Source organism: Melozone crissalis, unplaced genomic scaffold, assembly GCF_028551555.1.
Source record: "Melozone crissalis strain CALT ecotype California unplaced genomic scaffold, PUWL_Pcris_2 ptg000034l_1, whole genome shotgun sequence".
In the NCBI taxonomy this organism is placed as follows: Eukaryota; Metazoa; Chordata; class Aves; order Passeriformes; family Passerellidae; genus Melozone; species Melozone crissalis.
The window spans coordinates 17107595-17126905 of NW_026535812.1; the positions used below are offsets into that span (position 1 = coordinate 17107595).

General features: G+C 42.9%; 1 protein-coding gene across 2 annotated transcripts in view; it reads left to right on the forward strand.

The window, feature by feature from the left end:
• DIS3L2 (DIS3 like 3'-5' exoribonuclease 2) overlaps nucleotides 1-19311 on the forward strand; it is a 180633-nt gene that overhangs the window by 80331 nt on the left and 80991 nt on the right. For both annotated transcript variants that reach the window (XM_054282520.1, XM_054282521.1), the window contains one exon: nucleotides 13561-13640. In XM_054282520.1, coding sequence (XP_054138495.1) covers nucleotides 13561-13640 — 80 coding nt within the window. The remainder of the gene's footprint in view (nucleotides 1-13560; nucleotides 13641-19311) is intronic.

Genomic DNA, 19311 nt, shown 5'->3' on the forward strand with positions numbered 1-19311 from the left:
GTGCTGTGGTCTGCACTGTCCTACAAAGGGCCAGTACACACAGGCCAGGATGGCATCCAGAGGAACACACCTGAACTTGGGGTGTCTGTTCTGGGTGCACATCTGAGTTATGCCTTGTTTCCCAGGGGATCTCTCACACCTGCCTCTCTGAGTGCCCATCGTTGCTGTACTTTGTGCATGGTGATCTGTCAGGCTTCCCAGATTACTGTACAGTAGTCTGAGAGTATGATATAAATTCATTACAGTGAAATAAAAACTCATCTTTTCTCCTAAAACATGTTAACACTTGTAAATACCTCATCTAATTCAGTTTACACATTGCTTGCTTGACTAGAGTAAGCACATGCTAGAGTTTGGCTTAAAATACTTCCACCTCTAGTAAATCCTCTGCAGTTCTGTAACATAGGGCTGTAAATTTTCTAGTGGCATGTATAAAAGTTGGATTTGGAACTGACACCCAAAAAATGTCTTGTGTTTTTGTGTGTGTTTCCTCTTCCTGAGATAACTTTTCCTTGTTGCCTTTCCTCCTCAAAAGGCAGTTTGTGTGTTCTGCTGAGCAGTGTCCGAGGTGTGGTCTGGGAGTTTGGAGCGTGCAGAGAGCGCCCTGCACCAGAGGTGTTTGTCAGTGTGGTTATAGATGGAACTGAGACAATGTGTTTTCACCAAGCTGCTGAGGCTGGGCAAGAGGGAAAGGCATTTTAACCATGCCATCTTGTAAATATGTTCCTTGATCTTCCTGCAAGTCTTCCAGTTTTACAGGAATCCTGTTCTTGCCATGCATATTCTATTTGGATAGCAAGTGCCATCTCACCTACACAGCCTGTGTAGAATTGCTTCCAAGAGATCATTTTTTTCCTTCACTTCTCCAGTAATAGCTCACAAAGAAAGGTTTACATAATATTTCAATATTACTTAAGGCAGAAAAGATCCAAACCTTGTGGATGACTTTGACATGATTTGACTGGCTTAGCACTCTGCTCTGCCACTTTTACACAGTTTTGCCATGGACATCTGTTTCTCACCTGCATGGGTTTATTTGTAAAATTAGACAAGTATTTCACAGGCATTCCCAGCTTACTTGTTTCTAAAGAGCACCCAAAACTTGTAATGAAAAGCACTGGGCAAGTATTAGGTGTTGGCATTGCATCCTGCAGTTGAAATTTAGAGAGAGCAGGAAGGTTCATGAAGTATCAGAATGTATGGTTGAGGAAACTTCCCTTCCAGAGACTTAAAATATGATAATACAGATAGGACTGGAGTGCTCATTTTATTATTCAGGTTGACTGGAGATGGTATTTGTTTCATTAGAAGTTTGAGAAGTGTTTGGTTTCTGCTTTTAGGGAAACTTTGGAGGATTAATGTCATAGAGACAAATGTTGATGGGTGCAAAGTTTCAACCACTTTCCGGTCTTTTCCAGTGTTACAACATGTAATTTTCATTTCCGTGTTTGCTTTGGGACAAAATGTAGCCCCTGAAGAAAAGAGGGGTGAGGGCAAAGAAGGAAATACAGATTTCAGAGGTGGGTACAGGAGCTGGAGGCAGAGGGAGGAGGAGGAGGCCATTTGAAGAGGTCTAGCCAGGAATCTAAGAAACCCAAAAGCTATTTCTAAGAGTCATTCCAAATGTTTCTAATTTCATTCATATCTTTTTGTTTCCTTTACTGCTTAACTGGGACAAGAAAGTAAAGCCAGGAAAGTCCAATCATAGTGGGAAACAAAAACCTAAATATTGGAGAGAGAAAAAAGGTCTTTCTTTGCAAAGCAATTCTGCCTTTTGCTTGTCTCCCATTGTTGGTGTTACTGTGGAAAATGTATAACATCACTTTTTTGGAAAGTGTTAGAACCTGTTCAAGTAGAGATGGTTTATATAGTCTAACATGGAAGAACTAGAGGATATCTATTTCTTTACCATTTGCCTAACAATAAGTGAGCCTGTTGACCTCCGCTGGACTATTACAAATGTGAAACTTGGCACTCAAAATTGCTTGCTCTAAATTTTCCAGTTGCTTTCTCTTTTTCCATTTGATGTCATCCTGCCAACTAGTGATTTTATTATTATAAACAGGACATTGTATTCACTTTTAAGAAGAAATATGAAGCTGAAGGTAAAATTACAAACTGCAGTTTCTCAGCTGGCAAAATACAAAACAATGAGCTAAAAATACTGAGCAGAGAAAGGGTGTTGTGGCAGGGAACTCTGAAATATCTACAAGATGGATGTGTTCTGAGGAGCAGAAACTGACTTCAGCTGAGCAGGGCTAAACTCTGAAGAATCATCAGATTGTTCAGCTTGGAAGGCAGATCTAGAGATCATCTACTCCAACCCCATTGTTCAAAGCAGGGTTAGCTGGAGCAGGCTGCTCAGGGCTGTGCCCATTTGGGGTTTGGATAGCTCCAAAGATGAAGATTCCACAACTCCTCTGAGGAACATGTTCCTCAGAAAAACGAGTGGTTTTTCCTTCAAGTAGATTCTCCTGTGTTTTGTGCCCATTGTCTCTTGTCCTTTTGGATACCACTGGAAATTGTCTTGCTGTCTTTACTCCCTATATCAGATGTATTTTCACATCGAAAAGAACTCCCTGCCTGAGCCTTCTCTTCTCAAAGCTGAACAGTCCCAGCTCTCTCAGCCTCTCCTTGTAGGTTGGATGCTCTGATTCCTTAATTAAGACCTTTCAGCAAACTTGCAGCCCTTTGTTGACGTCTCCCTGGTACAAGGGAGCCCAGAACTGGGCACAGCACTCCACTTGTGATCTCACCAGTGCCAGGCAGAGGGGAAGGATTGAAGGAATGCATCCTTTGGCTTTCTGGCAACACTGCTCCTGGTGCAGCTCAGGAGGCGCTTGGCCGCCTTTGCTACAGTGACATTTTGTTGGTTCATGTTTAACTTGTCCATCAGGACATCCTTTTCTGCCAAGCTGCTTTCCAGCTGGTTCTTCCCCAGTCTGTGCTGGTGCATGGGGCTGTTCCTCCCTGTGTGCAGGACTCTGGTTTTCCCTTTGAGCTTCATGAGTTCCCATCAGAGCCTTTCTCTGCTGAGGTCCCTCTGAAGGGCTGCTCCTCCCACAATGCTGAGAGGGCAGCAGAGGAGGTCAGCAGGATCCCCTACATTGGCAGGAGACAATTAGAGCTCACTTGCTTCCCTGGCAGGGCAGAGTTGCTGAACTTTGCTCTTGCAGGCAAATGAATGCAATGAAGCTTTCAGTTACAATTTGCATCTTGCTATTTCAGCCCAGGACCTCAACTGCAACTGATCCAAGTTGTTGAAGGCCAGATTTGTAATTTTGACTGCCCCTTCAGAAGTGTGGCATCCTTCCTTTGGGAAGAAGAGCAAAGGTGCTCTGCTGTGTCCCTCTGCCCACTGGGGAGGGAGGCTCTGCAGCGCTGTTGGTACCTGCACTGCAGCTCTATTTTGCTTCTATTTCTTTCTCAAGGAGTGTTACAGCTGGTAACAGGGATTAGCACTGTATATAGTAAGTGTTTGACAGCATGGTCTTTGCTGTAGATGCCCAAGGAGATTATTGGCTGATAAAATTAGAGGTGATGGTAAAAATGGCAGCCTTGAGCTGTGCAAGGGGTGTTGGAGGAAAGCAGTCAGCCTCTGAAACAGATATCTTTCCAAGGCAGGTGGACAGCTTTAGTTAGGAATGAGTGCAGGGCAGATAAAACATTGTTAAACAGCTTGTTTCCTGGAGATTTTCCACTACAAAAAGCTAGTGTTAAGTAAAGCAAGTCTTACTCAGCTATAATAGGATATGTAAATATGCTCTGGTTTCTGATGGAAACTGAGAAATTACTTGTTTAGCAAATGTATAAGCAACATTGCTTCAGAACTGACTGTTATCTTGGAGTGGAGACACAAAAAGGGCCAGATTGTGATCTCTGCTCTCACTGAGCTGTTCTGTGACTGATTAAATGTTCTCCATAGAGAGATACATTGGATTAAATACATAGGTGATTTACAAAGGATTATTCAGTGGTGTTTAAGCATAGCAGATCCAGGTCCTCTGTAATAGGATTGATTCCAGAACCTGGTGATGGTGACTGTACCTGCTCTGGCTACTTCTGCTTTCCAGGCAGTCTGAGGGACTGTACCATTCTTGGACTGATGAGGAGAGCTCATGTTAGCTCCTTTCTCTGCCATTAGCTGAGTAAGTAAAGCTCTGGAGTAAATATGCTCAAGGTGCTGTTGCCAGTGATGTGATTCAGCTCCTTGCTTCTGGTTGGCTTCTTTTGGTCCTCCTCTCTGTTTTCATAATATTTTCTACTACAGTATAGCTACAGCAATTATGGTGGCCCTGTTTTGAATAAAATGATGCATGTTCTGTGCTCTCAGATGCTGTTACCAGTGCCTGGTGTGGAGAGACACAGGGCAACTTCACCTTTTTCTTTATAGTAGGGTGCATGTGATCACTGGAAGTGCTGCTTCAAACAGAATTGGTGGTGTGTGGTTGGATAGAATTTTTGCTTTCTGATCTTGTAGGCCATCACACCTAATCCTGCCTTGTTAGAAATCTGTTCAGCTGGGGAAAACAGTATTTTTTGCACCTAGATTGTTATACATACAGTCTTGTTCTTGCCTGGATATTTATTTTATGGAGAGAAGTGGAGGGAATAACAGAAGGAGATGAGGATAAAATCTTAAATAAGTCTGACAGTGTCTGTGTTTCTTACTGGATTCCACTGGATCACAAGGTAGGGTTTTGATGAGGAGAGGAAGGTGCCGTAGCCTGTCATGTTTATGTATGTTAAGTGGGGCAGTTCAGGTGTGCCAAGTACTGCCTCTTGATATCACAGTGCTTTGCTGGTGCCCTGCTCTCCGTATAGGTCAGATAGCACAGGGTGGACAAGAGATGAAGTGTCCAGGTCCTGGTGTCAACCCAGGTTTCTGTCTCTGGTGCTGTAGCTGAAGAGACCCAGCACCACTCCAGCTGGGGAGGTGGTGTGTCCCTGCTGTGGTATCTCAGAGCTGATCACAAGGACTGGCTGGTCATTACAAGGAACAGTATTTTCCTTGGGTTCCACTCTGATGGTGCGATCTGAAACATGCTTTAACCTGTCCGTCTGTCTCACTTTTTGGGTGATTGGATCTTTGTTACCAGATTATTCTCCATAAAAAAACCAACCAGCCCATAAATTGTAACATAGATGGCCCAAATGCAAGTGTATGAGGCAGAGCTGTCCTGGAGATATCACAGCATGGATTAGAAGTGAGACAGTCTGGAAAAGACTAGCAAAAATATTCTGGGAGATAAGAGATTGATTTACAAGGAAGGATTAACTGTTCAATGTGTATCTGCCAACACTGAAACTAGAAGTTTGTGAAAGATATAGTAGTTGATAGTTAAAAATATGTGGACCAAAATGAAAAAAATGAGAATCATTTACGATGGTGGGAGGGTAGAAAGGGGTGTTATAAGGACAAGTAAGGTAAAACAAAGAGGAAGCCTTTCCTGTGCAACCCAAAATAGACTGTGGTGTGGATTGCTAAAGGGCTGGAAACTCCATCACTAAAGATGCTTGATGCCATAGAGGAGAAAGTCCTTGCAGATGTATTGTCCTGAGCAGCCTGGCTCTGACCTGTGGGGGCTGGATGACCTGGTGTCTCTTGCACTGTGCGTCTGTGATTCAAACAGTTTATATAATGCAGTGCATTTTCAATTACACTTTGCTTTCTTGTGTGGGATGGTGGTGGTGCACAGAACTCATTATACTTGCGGCACAATTACAGATGACTTGTAGGAAATACTGCTGGTGCTTGGCCTCCCAGAGACTCTGATCTCCTTTATAAATATATTTTGGCTTTTCAAGCTATATAGATATAAGACTGCAGTGCTTTTTTTTTCTGTCTTCCCTCTTACTTGGAGGCCATAAATATGGAGGAAAGAATAGAAGGATAAATAGAAGGAATAATTGGTTCTGGTTCAGCAATCCAGTGAGCAGTCCCTGGTGAAAATGTAAAAGTTTATTGTTGTAGATGTGTAATACACCAGGAGTCATTGTCAGCTGCTCTCTTGGACCGAGATCTGTTTTCTGAACCAGGACAGGACATTAGCTAAAACATAAACACTGAGAAATTAAAAAGAGTAGTGCTGGGTTGAAGTTGGGCTTTCAATGCATTTTGTGCTCTGTTGGATTTTGGGGGGGTTTATAACTCTCAGTGTTTGGAGGGATTAGTTTTTGCTTCCAATTATTTTATAATTATAGTTCATTTTTAAATTTATGCACCATGCCAAAAGAGTTTTGTGATGTGTCAAGTATCTTTGTCAGTCTGTTACAAGGCATTCAGAGTGCCATCAGAGATTTGTCAGGGTACTTCTCTTGCAGGCATATTTTTAAAATATATTCCTTTTAAGAGGCTGTCTTGGAAGCAGCCACTCTTGGGTTTTAACTAAAATCTGCCAGCATCAAGTGTGACAAATGTGGTAGACGCTACAAATAATAAGTGCTTTTAGGAGTGAGATGTTGAAGTCTCAAATGCTCAGGCACTGATTGGTCTCTGAAATTTCTCTTGGAGACAGGGTACTTTGTCCTGATTTGAGTGATGAATATTGGCAGATTGATCCTTTGCTTATTGGCACTTTGTAACAAACCTGCACCGACACTGTGGTCGAGCTGGGTTTACTTGTGATTGAAGAATGAGATTGATTTCTGTGGTTGCCATAACAATGGGATTGTTGTGTGAAAAAATGTTAGTAGCATTCACTGGAATGAGTTGACAGCTCTAGGATGCCTGTTGTCAAATTAAAACAACTGTTTCCAGCTCTGAGAAATGGTGTCTACTTAGCTTTTGCAAGATGGTGCTCAGCAGGGTCTTAGAAATGACCTGAAGAGCTTTAAGATTCTAAAAGTGCCTTTGCTATGCTTAATTTTAAAATGCCAGCTTTGAGCTGGAGTTAATAAGGGTAAACCAGGAGGCTGAGCTTTCACTCCCACCAGGCTATTGTATGTATTCACAAAGTGGAGAGAACAGGACACTCTAAGGAGTCCCTGGAAGAATGTAAATGCACTGCAAGTGTCTAGACATGCAGTCAGTCGTACTGTGAGTGTCTTAGCACTGACCTACTCAAGTTTAAAGAAGACTTGCACTGCTGACACTTTAATAAACAATGGTCATTCCTGTCTCACCTCCGGCTGAAGCAGCCTGGACTTTGGAAATGGGCTGATGCTTCTGCAAAAGATTCAGCTTGGTGCTTCAGGAGCCTTTGGATGACTGGAGGGACAGTGGGCCATGACAGCTGAGCCTGGGGTGGGGCAGGGTGACAATGAGCTGGTTGAGTCTTGAATGCTGGAATTCACAGCCAGCAGGTTTCAGCCACCTTCAGGCTTCTGGTGTGTTCTTTGTTCTCTTTTGTAGTTGTTTTGGGTGTGTTGGTCTTTGTAAATGTCCAGTGAGCATCACTGGAGACTGCTTTGGTGTGAAAGTTGCCCATGGGAGGGGAGTCAGAATGGTGGGGGATAAATAAGGTAATTAAGTTAAATAAGGTAATTAAGTTCAGGTGCCTTAATTCTGTCAGCTTCCTAACACAGGCAAGTGGGAGGTGCTGATCTCTTCTCCCTGGTGACAGGACATGTGGGAATGGTTCAAAGCTGCACCAGGGAAGTTTAGACTGGATATTAGGAAGCCTTTCTGTACCAAGAAGGTGGTCAAACACTGTAACAGGTCTCCTAGAGAGGTGGTCAATGCTCCAACCCTGTCAATGTTTAAGAGGCATCTGGACAAAGCCCTTAACTACAACAAGCTTTAATTTGGTCAGCCCTAAATTGGCCAGGCAGTTGGACCAGATGATTGTTGTTGGTCCCTTCCAACTGAAACAGTTCTGTTCTGTTCCACTTCATTCACTTCCCTTCCATTCCCTTCTACTCCAGGCCCTGTGTCTGGGTTTCCTGTTGGAAGACTTCCAGTGATTCCCTGCTCAGCACCTTTCTTAGGTGCTTTGATTTTCTTGCATCTCTTTGAATCTCTTTTTCTCTCATGAGACTTGGCAGTCTAAACTCTGCCCACAGCCTCATTCCTCAGCAGTCCAAGTTCAGACAAATGCCAAAGCTGGGGCTTCAGCCCAACTGCATTGAGATGGTGGTGGCTGCTGCCAGGACCAGGAGGAGTGGTGATCTGTGTCACACAGCAACATGGACATGGTTTGGCTGCCAGCTGACTTGTGCATGTGTTGCCTGGGGTGAAATTCCTCCATCCTCTGCTTTGCCTGGTTCCTGAATAGCTGGGTCATCCTTTGCTGCTTAAGGCCTCTGCCTGCCATGAGAGGTTACACCAGCTGGTAAGGACAATGTCTTGCTTCATGAAGGGTTTTCTGATGCTCTAGTGAGTACATGCAGTTCTCTGGACTGGTATTTCATGTTGGCATTTATTAGTGGTGAGAATCTGGGCTCCATGTCTCCACTGGGAAGTTGACTCATCTGTGTGCTGCTGCTTGGGAAGATCTTTGAGTTATACAGGAGGATCTGTAGGGTGCTGCTTTGTTACTGTGTACAAAACTGGCACTTTTCTCCAAGCAGCAAGAAAATGGCACTGTTAACACCCAAGCTTTGCCCAGCTGGGTGGTCATGTCAGAAACCTTGCCTCTAATACAGCCTGAGCCCATGGCTTGCCATTGCAATGCTTCATCCTGATGCAGGTAGCCTCTGTCTTGAGCAAAGAGTGAGCCCTGACCACTGGAATTTGTAATCTCCTGATGTCGTAGGTGTTCATATTTTATGGTTAAACTAAGTGGTATATTTAATTCTGAACAGTTTAACTGGCAAAAATGAATATATTGTACCAGTCTTTGAGGCACCAACTGTGCAGTGTTTTCTCTGCTGATGCCTGTGAATACCTTAGCATAGATGTATACATAGATGTATGTATTTGTACAAAGTAAAACAAACTGCTCTTGCAATCCTGTGATCTGTGAGCATTTTAATTACCAAGACGGTAATTCCAGCTCACCAACAGACTACTTATCTTACCTCTACTGCTGCACCAGCCATTTATTTTAGGTCCTGTTAAAGGTAAAAAGACTTAACTGCTCTGCAGACATGCTTGTCTGCTTTAATTAGTCTTCCTGAAGCTATGCAAAGAGCACTGCACTTAATTAGCTTTCCTTAAATTAGGATTGATATACCAGCCTGTATAGGTTGACACTGTCATTACTGTGTAATAAACTAAGTGCTCTATTCTGTAATTCTTTTTCCCCAGGTGGTTGATTTGCAAGATGCCACGCAGAGCCAGCTTCAGTAGGGCCCTTGTCACTGCCATGGGGCTGGAGGTGGCTTGGCCAGTGCTGCTGGGGGCTGGCAGGGTCTGGGTGGCTCCTGCTCTCCTGCCTCTTGCTTGCAGGTCCACCATGGTCAGTTGTGAGAAGTTCCCCTGATCCTCCCAAAGTCTTGCAGGCATTGCCTTGCTCTGGTGCTTGAAACCTGTGAAACAAAGAGAAGGGAGGAAAGGTTTTGTTCTTCCATGCCAGAGCAAGTTCACCTCTGCAAACCTGCGTTAGACATTTGTTTTACTTGAAGATGGTCCTGTAAAAAGTGGAAGTTTCCACACTGAAATATTTTGGTGTTTTTGGTGGTTTTGTTTTTTTTTTGACCAGTGCTGGGGGATTCTTAAAGGCACATATGTATCTCCAGTCCTTTCCAGCATGAGGACCAGAAAATCCCTTCACTCTGTGTGTCTCTATCTCTTAAACCATTTTCTTTTAACCAAATTGTGTGTATGTTGGAACAAGTGGACTTAGATCATCTCATTACTTTTACAAAGTATGTTTTGACAATTTGAAATGAATAAACCAGGTTTTTATTAGGTCTGATGACAATGAGAGATGCTTCCTTTGAGGCCCTGAAAGAAGGGATAGAGGGAGATGACCAAACTTCTTAAACCACAAGGTCACCTTGGTGGCCCTCCAGAAGCTGGAGACGCTGCCAGTTTGTATATACCTGTAGTCAATCAGTGCAAATGTGTGTGCATGTAGCTGTGGATTTAAGTAACATCTTTCTCAGCAGGTGCATGAAACATTCTGTCCCTTGTGGTTTAATGAATCAGCTTGCTGCAGGTCTTGTTACTGGTTACAGTCAGAAATGTGGTCTGATCTCTCTGAGATTGCTCCTGCCACAGGCTTTGGGGTATTGCACAGCCTGACAGCATGGTCAGGGCAGGAATTTGGTCAGCCCCTTCCCCTTCACAGGCATACTTGCCACATAGCTGAGAGCAGTGTTGTTTCTTCACCCAGGTGGTTTTTTCAGCTGTGCAGGAGTGGCTGGTGTAGGTGCCAAGGGAGGTGACAATTTGCAGGGCAGGCTGTGCTGCCCACACCCAGCCTTTCCTACCCTTGCTTCCACTGCATTGCCTGATTCTCCAGGATGAGACAGCTCTCTGCAGCATCCTGGAGATAAAAGTGATTCTACTGGAACTGGAGGAAAAGCAGGAGGAGATAGCTGAGAACATGAGACCCTGCCCTGAAGGAGCATATGTGCAGGGTGCAGCCCTCAGAGCAACAGTCCCATCATTCCATGGATCCCACATGCCAGCCCTTGTTCCTATGGCCATCTGAAACTTTTTCAGTAGTAAAAACTGAAAACCAGAATACCACTAATAATGTTGTCACACTTAATAATGTTGTTACTGGTGAGCCTGAATTTACTGAGAAAATTTCATCTAGGTGTAGGCCTGTGTGCCAGGATTATCTGACTGCTGTGGACTTGGAGCTCTGCTTTGAGGTTGGCTTCTCTTGTCCCATTGACTACCTGGCCATTGGCTCTGCAGCACTTCTGCAGTATCCTTATGCCAAGGAGTATCATGCCTTGTTGTACTTGCTCAGTGACTTTCTTACCTCACCTTGCAGTCTGTGCCCAGAATAAAGGGCCTGTGACAAGCTGCAAGTCCAAGTCCTTTGAATAGTTCTCAAGGAGAAACAGATCTGAGCCTGGTGCTTAAACATATCTGAGCTGGTGAGAAATGCTAGATCAGAATTTGGACCTCACTTCAGCTTTGCTTCTGTGAGTTCATGGCTCTCAGACAGCTGTGAGCTGTGCCTGTGCTGGCCATGCCTGTGCTGAGAGACAGCTCCGAGCCAGCCACATGTCCCCAAGGGCTGAGCACAAAGGGAGGCTGGGGCTGCCCCCCAGACTTACAGGTTTGGACTCTCTGAACTGGGACCACCATTGGCCTCTGCAGTGGACTTGACTGGCCAAACACTTTTCAGCAAAACAGCCCATTTGTTGCTACCATTCTATAAATGTGGCAAAATATTTGGCACCCTGTTTTTCTGCTCACTTTTATTTAGGGCAGGCTGCAAATATGCACTTTGTTGAAACCAATGTGCTAATTTTTTAACTGCCTGGAGCTACAGTTCACAATGGGTGGCAGATGCTTGTGGTAGCAGGCCCTGAACATCTGGGATAAGCTCTGTGTTCCCCTGACACAGGAACCTACATTCTCTTTGAAGCAGGTCTTAACTTTTTTCTTGCTCACTTGCTAGATAAAGCAAGCCAATTGTGTTCATTCAGTTGAGTCTTTGAAATGAAATAACTTAAAGATTTATTGGATGTGGCTGGGGAGGGCACTGTGTACCCTGTGCATTAATGGGACCTGGTATAAATACATGCAGGCTGGCACGTGTGTGTGTCCCCATTCTGTTTGTAGTATAGGAGTGTCTGTCTGCATATGCACAGCTCCCTAAAGAGAGTTGCATGGTGCCTTGGAGTGGTGGTATCCTGAAATTCCATCCTTAGGTGGAATTTTAAGGAATAGATATTTATGGAATTAAGGTTGTTTGCAAACCTTGAAAAATTGGTTGATTTTTAGTGCTGGCACCAACAGATCAAAGTCCCGGTGTAGTTGAAAGATTTTATATCTTTCAGTGTCACAGTCTCTTAATTTGTTTAGATGCATGCAAAGGATCAGAAACTAATGTGCATCTGGGGATTAAGGCAGTTTTGCTATCCTATCTGAAAGCCAGCATATTCCAATAGATTTTCAAAGTCTCAGAAGGCAGCGAAGTGCTTTACTGATTTTTATGTGTTTGAAAATCTCTATTTAGTGTGCCTGGTGGAATAACATACATAGATGCTGCCAGCTGTCTGACACCAGCAAATACCACCCAGAGCATTTCAGTGTGGAAGTGATAGGTGTGCAAAGCTGGGGACACTGCTCTCACTGAGATTGCACCCATACTAAAACACTTTCTAATTTCATGTACACTTGCTCCTTTAAGAATTCACTGTAATTTTCTCCTCCCATCTCTCCTACCCCAGGAGTAATACCAATGGTTATGCTGAAAGAAAAATAGCATGTGTTTGCATTATACATCTCTAGAAGGGAGTTGCCATCATGATATGAGTCTTTCTGTGGCAAAAAGAAAAAAAGAAAAGCAGTGGCCTGATCTCTTCCATGGCGGCCTCAGCTTATGCCACTGTGCTTGGGGATCTTTTAACTAGGGAGGGGTTGAACTTATTCTAAAAGTTAAGATAAAAGTAAAATAAGCCAGCAAACCCATTACTGTACTGACCTCATTGCTCTTCAGCTCTGGTCTCACATTCCTCACAGTGCTTGGGAAAACTCTGCTGTAGTCCAGTGGTCTGGGAAAGAAGTTGCTGTAGGACAGCCTGGGATGAAGGGAGGCCCTGAAGGAGGAGGAAGTTTTATTTGTTGAATGCTTCAGGTTTTGTGTCTCGCTGATGTCACGCTCTGCTCTATTAAAGGTGATGGTTCCTGAGTCAGATGCTTTATTTGTCCCATCTGTGTGGCCACAGACCATGTCTGTGGTCCTGCTTGGTGTGTTCCCAGTGTTCTGCCACCCACTGCTGCAGGACATACACATGTGAGCCTTCCAGGGCAGGGCTGCAAATTCCAGGTGCCACCTGGTGCAGCACATGCAAAAGGATGCTCAGCTTTTCCTGAGCACCAAGTTGATTTGTAAGACCTAATGAGCTGATTTGGAGCTTGCCCTTCTATAACTTTAATATTTTTTCCTACTGAACCTGCTTTTCCCTTTGGTCTATAATTTGCAGTGTAGGTTTTATAAAGTCCTGCATCTCCTGGGTGTCTTTACTGGGACCAAAACTCTCACTCAGTTTTGTCACGTGCAGCTCAGTTTGTGCATGTTTCAGTGCCTCTGCTCTGTGCTAGCTGTGCTCATGGAGTGTCAGATGCTGTGACATCCACTCTTTGGCATGGGCATGAGGGTTATTTGTGTTCCATTTAACTTAGCAATTAGGAACAATCTATTTTTACTCTAGCTGCAAGGCATCTAGACTTTTTCTTGCTTGTTTCTTTGGAGTGAACTTGATGGGCTAAATTGTTTAGTTTTTGTGAGGGAATATCTGTAATGAAATGAAAGCTACTAAGACCACAAAGAAAAATGAAAAGATACCCAAGGAGATTCACTTGTCTAAACTGTTTTTTAAAAAATAGATTCGATTTAGAATTCAGATTAGGTTGGAAGATGTTTCAGCAGAGTCTTCTGAAAACATGGTTGTTGTTGTCTGGATGTCTCTGATGGGCTCTGTGTTTTGATACCTTCTTCATGACTGGGAGATAAATTTTTCTTTTCTTTTTTTTTCTTTGGATAGGAAAGAATGCATTTTCACCATCGACCCATCAACTGCCAGAGATCTTGATGATGCTTTGTCCTGTAAACAACTCCCTGACGGTATGAGATATATTTTACAAAATACTTCTAGTGTTTGTATTCAGCTGTTGACACACTTGTATCTATAATTTGTCCTGAAGTATTCTTTGCCAAATGTAAGTAGAGTAATAAACTAGTTATTCTCCAGTTGTTTTAATTGCTTGTTTTTAGAAATCTTGGAGCAGACATCTTCAAACTGCACTCAGACTTGGTGTTAGAAAATGCAGAGCCACGGTGTTTTGCATAATCAGAGCTGTAATTTGATTTGAGCAGATCTCAGCTGTCTCCTGTCATTATGGGAGTTACAGCTGAATAGCTAATACACCACTTCTGCAGGCTGAAGTCGAGTGGAACTTTAACCTTGTGTACACAGTCCGTGGGTAAAGGAATCCAGTCTTTTGAAGGTCACTGCCTGAATTGTTTTTTGGTGTTTATGGGATGCTGGGAATTGTCAGATGAGCACAGTGTGCCTTATAAGTTGTGTTTTACTTCTCATTGCCTTTTGAGCTTTCTCTTCTGCCTTATTTGTACTTTTACTATGCCGTAAGCCAACAGAACAGAAAGTAAAGCTCCAGAAGCCAAATCTTGATGATTATGACCAAAGGAACTTTTCTCCTGTAATCTTACTTTGCCATCCAAGCTCAGCTCATTTAGTTTGATAAGATCCAGTAACAGGCTGGGTTAGAAATATTGCGTGATTATATTAACCTATCCACCCCCAATAATGAAGATAAAGGTTGGTGGGGTTTTTTGGTGTGGATTTAGGGTTTCTTGCTCTTGCATATCATCACAATATGATGACATCCAAGACATAATTTCCATTTTTTAAAGTTGATTTCATACTGTGTAATGTGGCCAATGAATTGTAATGTCATTTAGACCCAAGTACAGAGTACTATAACAGTGATATAAAATGGATAAAAAAAACAGAGGTGAAAGACAATTTGAAGCCAATAAAATTAATTGTACTCTGCAATAGCAGTTTTGAGGCAAGATTAAGGAAAAAATGCCATTCTGTTTCATAGAAAATTGAGAGTCTTCTTGAGAGATCCTAAGCTGAGCTCTGTCACTTTGCAGTCTGAATCACTGGAGGTTTATGACAGCATTGTGATCCCACAGGTCCTCAGATCTAAAGTGTTGAAACTCTGCCTTCTGACCATTTACTGTTCACATACATGTGGGTTTTAGATGCTGCAGGAACCACTCAGTGAGCTGCTTTGTGGTGCACACATCTGTGTTGTTCTCTTACCCATAAGCCATTTGGAGAAAGTGTTCAAAGAAAGTATCAATGTGAGTGAGAATTCTTCAGAATTCTTTCTGCCAGAAAACCTGCAAAGCCATGGCAGCCCTGTCACTGGGCTTGGGGATTGTGGGTACAGGTAGTGATGATGAGGGATGTGGCCAGAGTCCTTAATTTGCGTCCTGATGGGGAATTTAGAAATGTTCATTCCATCAGCCTGTTCCTGGCTGGGACTGGGCTCTGTCTAGCAGGGGACATGCTTCTCTTCAGTTTCTGGCACAGGGAACTTCAGCCCACAGACCTGCAGCTGGCAGAAGACACCCAGATCTATCTCCTATCACAAGTTCCTGGGACATTTTCTTGCATGCAAAATGAATATCTCTGCACTTGTTACTTTTTTGTCCTGGTGTGAATTTAACTTCTTGCTCAGTGATTTTCAGTCTGTGGTCCACTGGCCCCTGTGGCACTATGTAGGGTTCTATTATAAGCCCATGAAGTGTGGCTGGAGAAAGCAGGGGCAATAAGTCCATCAGCATTAGTGAAATTTTCTAAGGTATCTGTACTTTGACTTAAAATTTTTTCAGCAGTTTCCAGACTTAGACAGGTCCAAAACCAGTGCTGGGAGTCCTTTGGGGTCACTTCTTTGTGTTCACTTGCTTGAAAAGCTGTGGCTGTTTGCAGCTCTTCAGTGTTTAGGAGAGCCCCTCTGGGAACCTCAATCTTGTGCTTGTAGAGCCTTTTGACATGTTTTGGAGGTACCCTGTGAACTTTTGGCTCTAAAAGTTGCTATGATGGCTGCAATTATTATGACAAAGAGCTGTTTTAGAAGTTAGGAGCGTGTCCAGGTCTGGCAAGGCTGAATCTCTCATGAGGGCAAAGTTGTATTAAGAGTTAACGCAGCTTTTATTCCAAATGTAAACGTGGTTACAAGAAATTGTTATTTTTTCCATCCCTTTTGCCCATATGTAAAACACTTTAAAAAACCTCACCAAAAAATCCCTACATGAGCAAACCACATATCTTGGCATCCTCATGATGTCAGGAGATCTCCAAAAATCAACAGAGAATGCAGAACCCAATTCAGAATTCTCTGTTGGTGTATAGCACACTGAATTTCTACAAAAAACCACATTAATTGCCCACACTTCCTCTATCAGACAGCTAAATCAGGGCATTTCAGAAGATTTTAGAGAATTAAATGTCTTTGAGCATTCATTGCTAATTTATTCAAGACTGTGACAGTTTCTTTGCTTTGGAGGATCTTAGGCAAAAGCAGAGAGATAAGCTACTGTCTTTGCACCTTTGTGGAGTTTCCAGCCTCCTCCTCTCAGATCTGATCAATAGATGGAGGTTTCACCTGTGCTACATCCTCAGTAAAAGGTGGAAAAGAATTTTTTTGCTGAAATAGTTCACAAATCTATCATGAAGCACTACCCAGTAGCAGGGTGTCACTAGCAGAGGAAGCATGGGATGGCTTTGGGAAGAGCTGTATTTTTAATGGAGCTTGCAGTAGGATATTGCAGCAGTTGGAAACTTTTCCAGGGATATATGTTTTAAGTGGGCCAGTCTGGTTTTGAGAGGATTTTATATTGGAGTCTGTTTCTGATTAACAGCCGTGCTCCTCGTTATTGTTTAATGATAGCAGTAGGGAGGTGAGCTTGCTGCTCACATTTGTGAGTGTATATTTTAAAAGAGATCAGCTCCAATAAAGAAGGAAAATAGGGTTATTTATGTAACAGCTGCAGAAATATGAACAAACTGTGCTCCATTTAGATGATTCAGCATAACTTTGGAGTAAAAGATGGCTCTGGCCTGCACCTAGTTTCTACAGCCTTTGTAGAGCTTTGAGGTTTTAAACAAGTTCATTTGAGTCAATGCTCTTTTGTGATCCTTTCTGCACGTCTTCTAGCAAATTGCTGCAGCCAGGAAGGCACAGCAGAACCATTCTCAGGTCATTTGGATGTTGCAGAAAACAGCTGTAGTATTTTCAAGCCTGAATGTTTTCACCCAGGGTGCAGAGGTTTAAAGATTTATTCTGATCTCAGCATGGCAGGTGACCTGTGAGTCCCAGTGATGCCAGGCATGTTTCTCACACTTTCCAAACCTCTTCTGGGCGTTCTCTGCCAGTGGTGCTTGTATTTCTGGTAATGTACACTACTGATGCAGTCGTGATTGAAGGCTGCTTACCGGTAGGAGTAGAAATGGAATTTGGCACATTTCAAGGCATTCCTTTTAGTGAAAGGTCAGGCAGTGATGGGAAAAGATGCAGCAGAAATTATGGGGAGGTACTTCTGAGGGCTTGTCTTTTGCTGCTGATCTCAAAGCAGTGCTTTGGGCTGTAGTGACAGAGCTCTGTACACCTTTTATTTGTATATTAATAACTAACATGGTTCTCACTTGTGCTTTTTCTTTCATTCCTGTATTCTTACAGTCTTTTACAAAGTAATTTAAGTTCAAGTAATTTACATCATTTTTAGGAGGAGTTGTTGTGCTGCAGAATAGAAATATGTTCTGCAGACTCTTTGCTCTGGTTTCCATGTCCTTAGTGACCCTGGCTGTCTGCATTTTGGAGTGGGGCCATAAATAGATACAATCATTGACTCTTCCCAGTGTTTGCCTGATGACCTAAACAAATGAGACTTCTGCAGTTTGCAGCCCCCTCTTTCTTTCTGTTTTCCTTAAATCCATTCAATCTGTTGGTGAATTTTAATCTGATGTACCTAAGGGAAATGGGATAGAAACAGCAAACACATTATGTTTCTGTAGGTGTCATGATGGGGTATAAGCAAAGAAGAGAACTTCTCTTTGTGACCCAAATGTGGGAAGAGTGCAGCATGACCTTTCTGCTTAGCACAAAGTTCATTGTGAGCTGTAGTTTTTGGGAACAGATCTGCAGAGATTGAGACTTAGATCTCTGTTCAAGGAGCCTATTTCACATGTTTTGGTAAAGCCAACTAATGTTTTGCCAAATATTGTTACAATTCTGCCTTGTCCGCTGCAGGCCTCCAGGCTCTGGGTCTGCTTTTCTTAGACCTGGACAGCTTAGTAGACATCTCCTGGTGTGTGAGCTCCAGAATCTTGCACTTGAAAACCACCTGTAGAGCCCTGGTAGCCCCAAGATGTTCTCTACCATCTCAGGAGACCACCTGCTCTTCCTCTCCTTTGACCTTCATTCTTTCTTGGTATAGTTTGCAAACACTTAGGATGTTTTAATTTTGCAAAGTTCTGTGCACTTATATTTTATTTTTAAGATGTAAATATTCCCTCTTCTATTCAGCTTTGTCTCTCTCCCTGGCCGCTTAAGGACTGCAGGGTGGTATTTGCTCTAGCAAAATGTGGTACAGGACCCTTCAGCAAATCCCCTTGGTCCCTGCAGGACAGAGTTTCAGGAGAGTTTGTAAATGGAGTAAATATTTTTGTAAGTTTGTAAATCTTTGCTTAAGATAAACACTGAAGAACAAACTAGTGTTGGATCAAAAATTACTTTTGAAATGAGTATGGATTTATTTACCAAAAATAATTGATGAAATTACTATGCTTCCTTCTTTGTAAGCTATTTAAGCTGAACAGACACCAGACCTGCAGAGAAAATGACAGAAACACATTGACGTATGATTCAAATGTTAAATGATCATAAACTGCAATTTGCTTAGGTTTACTGCAGGAGTCAAATATGGGTAAAATAAGATCTGCCAGGAGTGGGATTGTGTGTAACATTTGGTCAAATTTTACTTTAGTATCAGACATAATTAGCTTGTCTCTCCTGTTACCTGCTGGTTAATCTGGGGATGTTTTGTTGTGTCACCAGGAGAGTGAAAAAGACATATTGCAGTGATTAGAAAGAGGTACATATTCTTTCTTCCTATTGAGGGCTTGTGGTTGCAGAGTCATTGAAATATGCAGAATGCTCTCAGCTCTCTGCCAAATGCAGATCCCTGCTGTGCCCCACAGCAGGCTCCTGTGTAATGCTGGGAGCTGCAGTGTGTGCAGGGTATTTTGTCTCTTCTTTTGAGGTAACATGGGGTTGTGTGAGGAAACACACATCACTTCTAATTTCCAAGTGCAGGGTTGAATGGAATTTCAAAATTCAGGGCTGAATTGAGTCAGCTTTTCTCCATCAAATATCTCTCTTGAAATTGGTGGGACAGCTTAATGATGTGGGGCTCCCCTCAGTTCCCCTGGGAATAGGGCAGGTTGCTCCAAACTGCTGGTGGCTGAAAGGGAAATAGACTGAGCCAAATCCCCAGACAAGTGCATTAAACTGGGTGTTAAGGTACTGGGGTGATTAAGGAAGTTTGGATTTAGTTAGAGCATTGATTGCTAGAACGTAAGTTGTTAAAACTTTTTTTTTGCATATATTTGAAAGCTGCTTGTGAGGAGGTTGATTAAAAGCTTGGTTAAGCAAAATTTGGGCAGGGTTTGTAATTAGTAATCCATATATAAATATTTTAA